The sequence below is a fragment of the Phalacrocorax aristotelis genome, chromosome 15, assembly GCF_949628215.1.
Source record: "Phalacrocorax aristotelis chromosome 15, bGulAri2.1, whole genome shotgun sequence".
NCBI classification, from domain to species: domain Eukaryota; kingdom Metazoa; phylum Chordata; class Aves; order Suliformes; family Phalacrocoracidae; genus Phalacrocorax; species Phalacrocorax aristotelis.
Window position 1 is genome coordinate 529,514 of NC_134290.1, and position 13,801 is coordinate 543,314.

At 40.8% G+C, this 13,801-nt stretch overlaps 1 protein-coding gene across 5 annotated transcripts in view; it reads left to right on the forward strand.

Moving 5' to 3' along the window:
• Positions 1–13,801, forward strand: part of MED15 (mediator complex subunit 15) — a 35,651-nt gene that overhangs the window by 13,033 nt on the left and 8,817 nt on the right. For 3 of the 5 annotated variants that reach the window (XM_075110566.1, XM_075110569.1, XM_075110565.1), the window contains exons 3-9: positions 240–291; positions 754–783; positions 2,027–2,242; positions 2,797–3,062; positions 3,831–4,217; positions 5,390–5,479; positions 10,569–10,688. In XM_075110566.1, coding sequence (XP_074966667.1) covers positions 240–291; positions 754–783; positions 2,027–2,242; positions 2,797–3,062; positions 3,831–4,217; positions 5,390–5,479; positions 10,569–10,688 — 1,161 coding nt within the window. The remainder of the gene's footprint in view (positions 1–239; positions 292–753; positions 784–2,026; positions 2,243–2,796; positions 3,063–3,830; positions 4,218–5,389; positions 5,480–10,568; positions 10,689–13,801) is intronic. The other 2 variants (XM_075110568.1, XM_075110567.1) reach the window with 1 other exon arrangement.

Sequence of the window (13,801 nt, forward strand, 5' to 3'; positions counted from 1 at the left end):
GTTCTTCCCAGTGAATTTTGTGGTTTCCTGGTCTTCTTTTACCATCAACCACAATGACCTATTAGTAAAAATATTCTCACTTAGTTAATGAACATACTGTTCCTTGCAACTGAACTGCTCTGAAAAGCCCACAGACGTTGTAAAGGAAAATCTGTTATGTTGAGGAAGAACACCGAAGAACCAGAAAGTCACGGTTGCAATGTTTTTATTTCCTATACTAAAATACTTTTTACCTTTAGGAGGAATATCTTTCTCTTGTGGCCAGACTTATTATTCATTTTCGAGATATTCGTAAGTAACTGTTTGGGTTTGGGTTTTTTCCTCAGTAATGGGATTGGTCATGCCATCCTCCCAGAAAAAGTAAATTTTAGTGTTTGTGTGTGTGGTTCTGTATGTGACTCTTCACAAGTCGCTTTAAAAATTTTCCCGTAATATACATGCTTAATTTCTAAATATTGTTTCTTTTGCACATCCATCTATAATTGAAAAGTCTTCTTGAGAAATTATTTAAACTTAATACTTTCTCCACCTTCCTATTTTTTTGTGTGTTTTTGCTTTCTTTCCATTGTTATGTAGGATCTGGTTACAAAATTGGCTTAGGTTAATGTATTTTTTTAGCACTACAGTAGACAATGATTTTTTTTAAGATTTTAAAAATTGTTATGTGAATATGTATTTCTTGTAGAGAGTGTATCTGAAGGGCCAAATTTATGTGTGACAAGACTAACAAAGGCAATTGTTTTTCCTTTGCAGACAATAAGAAATCTCAAGCCCCGGTCAGTGGTAAGAGCTCCCCCCGCTGCCTCCACCTCCCTGCCCTTCTTTTTCTCACCCTGCCCCCCATTTCTAAATAGAACAGCTTAGAAATCAGGGCTGTGGTGTCCTGAGGATAAGGCGGCTGTGCATTCCCTGCCTGGAATACTAAATGCTGCTGGAGGAAAGGAAAGGTAGCATGATAGTCTTGAAGTTGGTCAGTGATGAGGGTGACAGGCTTGGACAGTGTTTTAGATGTAACACAGGACACTTGTTTCCCTGTTTGTAGTTTTGTTAGCTCACCACAGTAAGATTCTTGAAAGAACAGGAGTGATTGAAAATCATCTCCTGCTGAGCAGTCCAGGTTTCTCCCTGTTACCAGCTTTGGGTTCCTCAGTGTTCGATCAGAGGCAAGAGTTGTGTTCAGTGGGGTGTATGCACTCTGCTGTTTGAGGTTAGATCTGATCATGTCTTCTACCTCTGTGCTAATTCTTACAGCAGTGTATGTTAGGAACATAGTATGATCCTCTATTTTTATCCCCCTGTAGACTAAATATGCTGTGTCTGTGATTGATTAACATCCAGCCTAGACAGCTGGAAATTATAAGTATTCTTAAGAAAGAGGGGGTGTTGTGTTCTGTATCTGATTAATATTGCTTCTGTACCCCGTGTTGTGTTTTGCCCTCTCGAATTGCCATTCTCTCTTTGTCTTCACTTTTCTGGGTGTCCAGGATTCAGATTATGATAATAGTCTTGAAAGGCACTGAATTTATCTACTGCATAATAAATGTGATGTTATGGGGGGCACTGTACAGCAAAAGACTTCCTCTGGTCTGAGCACTGCTTCTCTGTGTTGATCTCCAGAGGGAAAGGCTAACTGGATCCACAGCGGGACTCTCTACTTGTTTTTTTGAGGTTACGAGCTGGATATCCTCATGGACTTCTGTTGGCAGCTTGTTTTGACTTGCATATAAATCCAGAGGTGGTTAATATTCTCTAATGTATTTAGAATCTCTTTGGAACTTTGCAAATCTGAAGCATTCTATTTACAGAGATTTACAAAGCATTCTATTTACAGAGATTACATCTATTTACAAAGATGTGCTGGAATCCTCTTGTGATCTCACAGGCAGAGTGGTGAATGTTCTGTTCTCAGGGTGTTGGATCTAGTCATGGTCTGAAGCTGACATCAGAGAGTGGGTGGTGGTGAACTGAGGATTCTGGGGAGGCAACTGCATGGCTGGCTGCATATTGGTAACTATTTTCTTTGTAGATCCGATGAATGCCCTGCAGAATCTAACTGGGGGTCCCCCAGCAGGGGCACCTGGAATGGGCATGGCTTCCCGTGCTCAAGGAGCACCGATGAGTGGGATGAGTGGCCTTGGCCCAATGGGACAACAGCTGAGTCTCCCAGGGCAGCAGCAGCCTCCTGGAACCTCAGGAATGGCTCCTCATGGTATGCCTGGTGTCTCTACAGCTACTCAGCAGAGTAAGTGTTCAGTTTGCTTCAACCACTGAAATTGTTAGATCAGCCTTTCAGTACATAACTCTTTTCCACAAGTAGGGTGCTGAAGAATTTTCATACTTCTGGCTAAATCAGCCAAGTGAACTGCAGGAAGAATTGATTTCAAATAATGTTTTCCTTAGTGTAGTGAGGAACAGTCTAGCTGTTGTATGAGCAAATGCTTCTTTTGCCCTACAAGATGTCAACCTCAGAACTTTTTGGAGAGCTCACCTGATTTTCTGTGAGTAAGGGCTTCCTGCTAGTGACCTCTGTGCATATTTCCTCCTGCACGTTTTTATATTCTTTACCTACGTTGCTGACTTAATATTGGCAGTGCGAGTTAGAAGTTGGTAGTAGGAAGTGTCATTAATTCTGCTGTTAACGCGCCTCATCCATTTGAGGAAGCAAAAGTATATACTGCTAACGAAGAACATTAATGTACTTTAGGGCTTATCTTCAATTATTATGGCTTATACTGGGTAACTCTCTCTCGCACTGTTCGGGTCTCACGTTCTAAGTACAGTCTTCCTTCTTTTTAGCCCAACTTCAGCTTCAGCAGATAGCTCAGCAGCAGCAGCAGCAGCAGCAGCAATTCCAGCAGCAGCAGGTGGCTTTGCAGCAGCAGCAATTCCAGGTCCAGCAGTCAGCCATGCAACAACAGTTTCAGGTCCAGCAGCAGCAGGCAGCAGCAGCTGCAGCAGCCCAGCAGCAACAACAACAGCAGCAGCAGTTGCAAGCCGTCCAGCAGCAGCAGCAGCACATGCTGAAACTGCAGATGCAGCAGCAGCAGCAAAACCAACAGCAGGTGATGACCAACAATTACAATGGCAAATGAGGTGATCTGTGTTCAGTTACTTGTCAAGTGAGGCTTGGCTTGCATGGAAGTACTGAACATCAGCTCTGCCTGTTATTAACATATTTCCACTTTGGGGTGGGGCTTCAGTTTAGATTAGCAAGTTAATTGGCAACAGTATATTACTTCCCAGAGGAGAGGCTTAACAGTCTGCTTTCTTCTGTCATAGCAATAGAGAATTAAAACCTTTGTCTTTTTCTCTTTATAAACATCAGGGAGAACAGGGATGTGGGAAAGAACCAAAAGCACTTGTTTTACTCTAGAAATAGTGGCTGTTTTGTCATTGTGTGAATTACACGTTGCCACTTCAAAAAATATGTACCGAGTACATTATATACGTATCATTCTTTGGCACAAACGCAGAAGAGGAAACTTCAGCTTGCATGCTGCCGATGCAGGCTGGCTACATTTGAAGAAGTGCTTCAAATTTGTACATGATCTGTACACCATTTGTACAGGAGAAGCTGATAGACTTGATCTTTGCTTTTGAAAACTGTTTTAGTAGTGGGACAAGGCTGTAATATTGAAACCATGGGATGTGCAGTATGTAGAGTTGAGATATATGAAGAGCGAGCGGATGAAAAGGTTGAGCTTCCCCTTTGGACTTAAAACCTCAGCCTGTTGTATTAGGATTCTGTTTGCTCTTGGTTTATGCTACAAAAATAAGGCTGCTACTGCATTGCTGGAAGCTTTATTATCCTTGTTTTTCCTGCTTTTCAGATGCAGCAGCAGCAGCAGCAGCAGCAACTACAGCGAATTGCCCAAATGCAGCAGCTGCAGGCAGCACAGGCTATGCAGGCACAACAGCAGCAGCAGCAGCAGCAGCAGCAGCAGCAGCAGCAGCAACAAATGCCACAACAACAGATACAGCAGCAGCCACCTCAACAAGTAATGCAACAGCAAATGCAACAGATGCAGCAGCAACAGCAGCAGCAACAGCAGCAGCAGCAACAACAACAGGTTGCTCAAGCACAACAGTCTCAGCTTCCACCACAATCCCAGCCTCAACCCCAGCCCATGGTATCTCAGCCGCAGGCCATCTCGGGACAAATTCCTAGTCAGGTTATGCCTGTTACTCTTACGCCACAGCAACTAAAAGCAATGCAGGTAAGGGCTAGTGACCAGCTGACTGTTGGTTGTTCGTGTTCCTCTAGAGAAATAAAAAAAATTATTTGACTTTTGCTAATAATGAGGTAGGAAAAAACAGAGCTTATTAAGAGATCTGTAGTTAGCATGTGATAAGTATGAAGAGTTTAAAGGTTTGTGTCTGGGCCTGCCAGTAAAGAACAATTTTGTGTCTAAGAGCAGGACTTCTGGAAATCTGTGAAAGCTATTCATGCAGCTAATACTTTAAAATATTTTGTCTTGAATGGACAAGCAGACAAAAAAAAAAGAGAAAGAAACAAACAGGTTAAAGAAAAAATCACTTCCATGGTGTTTGCTCTTCTAGAACATGATCAAGTGCTTTGAAGTGCTTAGTGCATGTGGATCCAGTGTTGGCTCTCTAGCATGCTGGCTTTGCTTCTGCTGCCATGTTAAGAGGTTTTGGTCCTAGTTTAAGACACCAGTAGCTCCTACCTTGAAGAGAATGTAGACAAGACAATAGTTTTACTCTGTTGAACCTCTTGGTGGGTTATCCTCTTAATGGTGCAGCTTTTTGAACTGTTGCATTGCAGTCAGTTTTTTATGGGCTCCATATGTGCTGTTGAGCAAAAGCTCAGCCATAATCCCAAGACCTGCTTTAATTTGGGCCTTGCTGGGGAAGAGTGGACTGTCAGCCACCCTTGAGAAATTATTGACCCCACATGGATGAGTTGATAGATGCACTTTATGCTCCTACCAGCTAAGCTAGGAGTAGGTAGATGTCATGTACATCACACTGACAGTTGTAATGAATGTATAAACATTTGAGATGCTGGTCATTGGTAGGTGCTTAATACAGTGTGCTTGAGGGAAATTAACACTTACATGGTTGACTGTGTTTGCCAGAAAGTTGAAGTATCTAGTATTGTCACAGGAAGACCTGGTAGTATCTGGAAGAAGTTGCAAGAAGAAATTGAATCTTGGGTGCTCAGCCTATGGGAAGACTCTTCTAAATATTAGAAACATGGGCACTTATTTTCATAAAGAAAGCTCAAAAAGTCTAGGAAGATTATGTATGTGAGGCTGATCTTGTCTCCACACCCTTTTTTATGAGCATAGCCAATGTAGGTGAATCAGAAGTGTCATACCCTAATTAGGTATGTATGTTTACTTTGGTCTTTCTTTTCCTACTCAAGGTAAGGGCTCAGCTGGTCCAGCAGCAGCAGGCAGCAGCAGCAGTGCAAGCAGCTCAGGCCCAAGCTGCTCAGATGGGAGCTTCAGGGCAGGTAAGGGCCCAGGAGCCAGCGTCACTACTTACAGGCTTGTAGCAAGTGCATGCTAGACATGAGCATGAAGATGGGTTTCCGGTGGCTTTCTGATGAGGGGTCTGACATTGGTCGTCGCCTTTATAAAGGGGATATGGTCTTTTATGCTGTTTCTCCTTTGCCTGGAGTCAGAGGCAGGATTTCGTTGACAACCTCTCTGTGCATGCTCCCTGTCCCAAGTAGGTAAGATTGTTGCCTGTACTGACACAGGAATGCACATCAATAAGACAGCCTACTGTGGTCACACTACAAGTCTGATCATTGGTACCTGGATACACATCACCTCTTCTTTTGTTAAACTTTCTTAGGTGACTGCTTGGTTGTATAAACTGATTTCTGTACTGTGAATCTTTGCCTGCTATCTTTACCCACATGTGATTTACCTTCCATCTCTATGTATAAACCCTAAAAAATAATATAGACAATGAAATCTCTCTGTACTACCCTTTCATTCCTTTCATCCTTCATTCTTTTTCTGAGTGAAATGGGCAGTAGATACATATTGCTCTTGTTCTGGATGTGATTTGTGAAGAAAAAGTGGCATGTATCACAAGTGCAGAGTTACGTTTTAAAAAAGTGCTGGGTGGAAGCTTATTATCTAACACAGTTTTCTTATCCTGCAATGCACGTGTAGCTCCAGTGATTGTTCCTTGATGTGTGTATGGTATGAAGGAGACATGGGGAAAAAAATTGGGAATGGCTTGAACAGAACCTCTCATCCCATTTTCCACAAGAATATGAAATAGTCTTTCATGGCTTACCTCTGTAGTGTTTCATATTGAGGCATTTTACAGACATGGGTAAGTACAATTATCGCTGCTTTGTATATGAAGAGACTGAGGCAGACAGATGAGCTGACATTGACTAGGATTAATGGCAGAGGAGTTCTTGTATACCCAGAGATTCCATGTCTGCAGGCACCATTTTGCCTTCAGCACACCAGTAATATAGATTCAATAAGACATTTGGAAGCTTTTTACATGGACTGTGATAACAATTGGTGGTTCAACATACATCTCCCAGACTAGTATCAGAAATAGCGTCTTGTATCATCGTAACTCTCATGTGGCCTGCATCCTTGTTGGTGGCTAAGTTCTGTTTCTGTATTGGTCCTTTTGCCAGCATCAATGTAAGACAGGATGTAAAAGCTGAGCAGTGGTAAGTACAGTTGGTACGGTGCTGTCAGCAATGCAGAATTCTCTTTCTAAAGTTTAAATGTGAATTAAAACATCTGTCTGTTTCTTAAATAATTTCCAGGTGGGAGCTGCAGGGACTTAGGCTGACTGGAAGGAGACTCTGACTTTTTTTCTTTTTACTAACTTAATGGTGCTCTTTTCGACTCCTAGGCAGATGGATTGTGCTTATGTAGAGGCAGCTTAATCTTGCCCCATTTAGTGAATTCATATGCCAGTGGCAAAGTTTCAAGGGATAAGATGGTTGACAGTGGGTTTTGTATTGCATCTTTATTCAGACGTGTAGTAAACTCAGGGATCTCTCGGTACCTATCACGGATGGAGTTTAGAAAATTCCACATACAGGCTTTATTCCACTTATGTTCATGCCATTGCAATATGAGTTTACTAAAATTCACTTAATGCTGTGAAGTCCAATAATTAAACGTGTTTCTTGTACTTCTGCAAGTATTTTCTGTATAAAGTACTTAGTTTTAAGATTGTAGCTGTGTACAATATTACAATGCAGCTTCAGTGTCAAGAGTGTATATGGATTGTTTTTAATTTATAGGAAGTTTCTTTTACAAGTAGGTTTTGCTTTGTATTTAGTACATTTTTCACTAGCGCCAGCACTTTTAATAAAGCTGCCTCAGTATCTTCCTTTGGTTCAGGGAAGCTTTTGTTCCAAACAAACCCTATCCTAATCTTTGCTTGTTACATTTAAACTTAGGCACTTTCAGACTGGGAATGTTGGTTGATACAGCTGTGTTTTTCCTTTTACGTAAAGTTTCTGTTCATCCTTCCTACATGGAAGGATGATACATAAACATGGATCCATGTGAGTTTTGAAGTTCTTCTCTGAAGTCATAAAGACATCATGCAGGGCAATGGTACCCTGCTTGGGTGTTTAGTCCTTGTGAGCGTGTAGCTCGCAGGTGAAGCTGATAAATAAATGAAGTAGTGTCCTAGTCCTAGTGACCACAGAGTGCTGCGCAAGTGCTTGCAGCACCAAAAGAAAATTGGTAATCAGCTGGAGTTAAGTACTAATAAAGTTTAAATCACGTTTCTGGTGCAACTCCTTCAGGTGCTCAGAATGCAGATTAGCTATTTTTCTTTGAAAATCAGAGCTGCCATCCGTGGAGTGACAGTGGCGCAGTACTTCCGTATGCTCACCAGAAGCTGCTTATTTATGGAATTCTGAATCTTTGAATTTTAGATGAAAGAAAATTACATGTTCGGGATTCTAGCTGTTATATTCCACTTTTTTTTTTTTTCAAATAATGGGTTTTTTTATCTTACAGTGGAGAGAGACTCTCTTCTTCTGCTTGCTGTCTGTTTTTATGGGGTAAAAATCTCGATTCTGTGAATTGAGATAAAACAACTTCACTTGTGGAGGAGGATTTGCCTTTGGTTTACATCTTTTTCAAAAGTACTTGAACACTTCTGGTTGTCTTCTGTTTTTAGATTGATAAGAACAACTCCTTCATGAATATATTGCTTTGCACAAAACAGGTGCAATTTTTGGAACCCCCTTTCCTGATTCTTTTGTCAAAGGGTCACAGGTTTCATAAATATAAATCAGCTGGAGAATGGGGGAAATAGATTGCTTTTGTTAAGAGTGGAATTGGTGCCATTTTATATATACACGTCCTTTCCAAAGCACACATTTTTTTTTTTTTTAAATCAAACCTAAAATTGTGTGCATGTGCATAAATGTTTGACCAACCAGAACGTAACAAATGGCTGAAAGCTTTTGAATCAGAGTTTGTCATGCTGGTGTTCAGTGGTTTGCCAGACACTTAAACTGTGAATATGCTTCTAATTTCCTTGAGCTCAGAGGAAGTAATCTAAATCTTTGCACTTTGGTGGTGTGGCATGAGAAACAGGACCAAGATGGGACATACGTGTCACCATAACATCCCTGGGATTTCACACCCGCCAGAGATCCACGTGCATTCACGAGGGTCTAAGATGGGGTGATTGTGCCTGGAAGGATATGTTGGTTTTGGTGTTTTGTTTTTGGTGTTGTTTTTTTTGTTGTTGTTGTTGGGTTTCTTTTTTTTTTTCCATGTTGTTGGTTGGTTGGTTTCTTCCCCCCCCCCCTTTTTTTGTTTTGTTTTGTTAAGGTTGTGTTGCTTCACCAGCTCTCATGTTGATACCGTAGCTGTTCACTGCACTTTGTAGTATCCACCTGTGCTTTGTGCCAGTGCTGGATTGTTGTACTTGCTTGTGGTGGCTGTTGCATGCTGTGTGTGTACATGTGCATGTGTGTGTGATGTCTGAAGTGCTCTCATTTGTTTCCCTTTTGAAATCCTGTCTCTGACCATCCCTCTTTGCCTGGATGGAAAGGGACTGCATTGCTCTGATGTTGTGAACTAACAGCTATGCTGAATTTGACACTATTTTCTTTATCAGTTATTGCTTTCTTTTTCAGTCTTGCTATGTTGTATTTAATTTTATTTATTTTTAACAATTGTAAGCACATGCATTCTCTGACTCTCTAGAGACATATTGCTGGCTGCTTTAGTCCATTTACATAGAACACTAAGCAAGAATGCCCCAAATCGTTTACCGAAAGGAGACTTAATTAACTTGTAGGTCAGTTAGGGCCTGTGTAGGTTACTTGATAATATGTATGCTGGAAAAAAAAAGTAGCCCAGAGAACTTCACTGTAGATCTTTGAAGTACCAAACAGAAGCTCTTTTACTGATAAGTGAATCTGCCAAAGTTGCCTGAATACTATCTCAAAAGTATGCTGTATTTGCTGTAATTTCTCAGCATATATGGTGTAATGTGAAATTTTAAGTAGCAGAGGGCTATACAGATAAATATGATTAAATCTGTGTGGCTTCTGCAAGCTGATGGTTCTGAAAGGCACTCCTAGACACTGCAGAGTAGCATAGTCCTAAGACTATATTAAAATGCAGGTTCTAATGCTTATAGTCATTTAGGACGAACGATGAAGGTTCTTTAGGGTGTGCTTAGTCTATACATCTGCAGAACCAAATAGTGCATGAATAAGATAGAGGCAGATTGTGGACTCATAACAGTATTTTAGCACAGCTTAGTAATAGAGGAATGGGTATTTGCCAAAACAATGGCAATTAGAAGGATATATTTGACTTACTGTGTGGGTTATTAAAGGAAGGAAGTAGCTTTTTCAAACCCAGAAATCCTTTTCGTTGTCTTTTGCCATTGTTATACTGCCGTGGGTTAGGTTGGTCTGAGATCTTGCTTACTGTGGAGTGTTCCTACTGACGGTTGCTGTTGAACTGTCTACCAAGTTCTTTTACAGTGGCATATGCAAATACAGCTAAATCACAGAATCCCGGGTTGGAAGGGACCTCAGGGATCATCTCGCCCAACCTTTCTAGGAAGAGCACAGTCTAGACAAGGTGGCCCAGCACCCTGTCCAGATGACTCTTAAAAGTCATTTGAGTCCACAGTGAGGGAAAGCACATCAGTAACCTATAGTCACTGTATAGCTTCTTATATGGAGCATTCTTGACAACAATCTTAGAGTATTTATTTCCAAGAATTCTAGAAATTCAAGAAGTCAGGCAAAGTTTGGGAAAAGCCCTTCATGCAAATAGTAGCGTAGTCAACCCTTGACCCATGAATCTGAATCTACCTATCAGCTCTCTCAAGATACCTAGAATTCATTAGATGCTTTCTAAAAATGGATAGAAGAGATTTAAGGAGGAGTTTGATTTATAAGCTAGCAGGTTAGGTTAACCTTTAGAGAAAAGCTGACTAACCTTCCCTTCATGCTCCCCCTCCCCCTAATTCCTGGAGGTTGCATGTGCTTCTCATCCTGCCAGTGCACTGCATTTCTTGTTTTGCGATTACTTTTGTCTGTTGTCCCTCTGTCCTCAAAGATGATCACCGCACCTATGGCCCGAGGTGGGATGCAAATAAGACCACGGTTCCCGCCTACCACCGCTGTGTCTGCTACGCCGCCAAGCTCCATTCCTTTGGGCGGACAGCAAATGCCACAGGTATTTACTGAGTCCAAGCACATTGTGTCAGGAATTGTGCAAAGCATTCAATACGTGATTGTATAGCACTTGCTTTCAAGCAAGGGGAAGTGCACTTTTTCATCAAACAACTAACTTGCTGGTGTTACTCAGGGTATTGGGCTGTTCAGGTTTTGTATGGATCCTTTTTTCATTTTAAATAATTGGTTTTCTAAGAGCTTGGGATATCAAATAAAGCATTTTTTTAAGCTGCATAGATCTTTATTTTAACATTTAAAATGTTTCCATGTTCATAATAGATTCAAGTCTCAAATTAGAACTTTGTGGTTTCTGTTTAGTCTTTGTCCATACTCCACAAGTGTGAATTTATGAGAGTGTTGCAAGTCAGTACTGCAGTGTACTGGCTGAGTTGTGTCTGGGAGCTTATGTGTGTTCCTGCTGTACAGGTCCTTCTTTCATAAATAGTAAGCTCAGCCCATTTCAGTTTGAGCAGCTTCTTGTCACGGTATCAGGGACCAAGGAAAACGGAGCTGTTATTTTCTTTCACGGTTGTGTAGGAGGAACTGCCAGAAGGATTACACTTGTACCTGCATCTGGGAAGTACATGTGAAGGCAGGCTGGCTGCACCTATCCAGCTGTTGCTGGAAGATGCATGAGGTCAGAGTACTGCATCTGCCTGGTGCAGGTCTAGATCTGCTAAAGACCTCATAATTGTGTTTTGCAAGCAAAAGGTGTCATTTTGGGGCAGTGTGAATGGGGAGAACTAGTATGAAATAGAACTGAGTTCTTACCAGTAGGTCACAAAATGAGGCTCTGCTCTGCAGAGGTTTGCTGAGCCCTATGTGATTTGTGTTGCTTTAAATGCGTATCATATTATGGTGGTGGAATAGTGTTCAGCTGCACTTTTCTATCTGTTATGAACCTTATGCCTTGTTCTTCTAGATGCTAATTTTCAAATTTAATACCAGGTGCAGTTTTAGTTCTTAATACTGCTGCATTTTGTTCGTAGGTTTAATGGAAGTTTCTTCACTCTGCATTTTTGTTTCCTTTGCAAGCTTGTCGTCGGGATGTGGAATATCTGAAACTCTGCTTCCTAGTGTTGCTGCATCAAGTTTAGTAAGCACAGCCTTTTCTTCTCAGGAATTTGCTAAGGTAGATACAGTGACCAGAAAGATTCTGCAGTCCTAGGCAAACACATCTGTTGTTATTTCTGGTTTAGGATGGATGGTCTTATCACTGCAGGTCATTGTTTATATGTTAACTGAAATAAAACCCAGGCATAGCCACTGAGTCAAAGGGGAATGTACTTTGAGCTTTATTTGCTCTAGCAGTTTCTGTATACCGAGACAATCATCTCCTATATGAAGTATTCACAATGTTTGGTTTGAGGCCTTCTGATACGATATTTAAGATCAGCTTATATTTAATATTTGAGTCATAACAAAAGACCTCTGGTTTAACCATTCAGTGCCATAGGCTGATCTTGTAGTGCTGCCATGTCTGTAGTTACTGAGGAGCTTTGATTTCTGACACCAAGGAGCACTCTCAGTAGCATGTCAAGGGTTATCAAAATGATGTAGAAGACTGAGCAACTAGATAAGGCAGAAGAAGAATGGAAATTTCTTTATGAACAGTGATGGGAGTGAAAATGAGTAAGTCATGGTTTGATTGTGGCGGGAAGCATGTTTTCAAAGCCAGTCTGACATGCCATATACTTGACAGCTCTGGATCAGCATGAACCTCCAGTGCTGTCTGCCAAAACATGTTGTTCAGGTTCTAGGTGGATTAGAAATTAGAAATGTGGTCATTTGTGCCTCTTAATTTCGTAAAATGCTGAAACAATATTGTCTGTTGGATATGTGTTAACTTCCTTGTCATCAGAGCCCTTGCAGCTGTTCACAATAGGAGTAAAGGGCTGTAGCATGTAACTGTTATTAACTACTTGTTTAAGAGCCTGTAATCGCCTTGACTATAGTATCAAAACTCATTTAGGCTTGGTGATAGGTAGTTCAGAGTCCCCTTCTCTTCAGAAAAGTATCTTGGTATTGCACTGAAGAATCTTTTACCAAAAGGACCAGATGCGATATCAGTACTGTGTAGCTGTTCATTTTTACACCATATGACACAAATGTCAGCCTGTTTTTTATCACAAGTCTCAGTTGATTCTGTGGGGATTTTTGTTTGTTTGTTTGGGGATTTTTTTGCTGTTACGGTCTTTCCAATTAGAATATTATATTTACTGATATGGTGGTGTATTCCACAATCTCCTGGTCTTTTGAATTGCCAGAGAATTAGAACTGACTTTTTTTTTTCTTAGCTGGAGTTCATTTGTTCCTGAAGAGTTACCAAACATGAACTACAGTCAATGTTAGTGGTGCTTTTTGAACAGCTAAGAGACTTTTCATAGTACCATATTTGGATCGGCTCAAGAACCCTGCTGATCTTGACATTTTAAAAGATTAATACTTAGCTCTTGCTTTAGCAATTAGATAACTAATGTGCTAATACCGACAATTTTCCTGTATTTCTAGTGTCAAAACCTTCAAGTTCTATCTACAAATTTATTGCAGTCTGCAATAGTATGAACTTCCAATTTATTGTTGGCACAGGAATCTTCAGCAAACTGAAAATATAGGAAAAAAAGTAAAAGTGAGTTAATATTCAAATAAAGCAAGGGATACTGGCCTGACTGGGAATATGGAAACCTGTATCTGAACTTATCTGAAGCTCTGCAGAGTTTCCATTTTGTCATGTAAAGCAGCATAATGGTGAACTTTAAACCCAGTTTGCAACAGAGTAGGCAAGGCTGTGCTTACTGGCTTAACACTGAAACTGTAATTACAGTAGTGTAGATACTTTCTAGAGTTTTCCTTTAGACTAGAATTGTTTCTACTGTTCCTCATTATTTCTCATCACTTCCTTGTTGCAGTCTCCTTTTCCTTGCTGTTAGCTTCTGCATATTGTACACTCTTGCTACTGGGAGCTTTGGAAAAACTCTCGCTAGCCTTACCTACTGAGTGCTGTTAGGAACTCAGTTGAGACTCAGCAAACCGGAGGTAGGCCTCATGGCCAAGTTTATCTTCCAGCATGGTGTCCCCTAAACTCTAAGAATAGCTTTGATTTAGTGGATATTA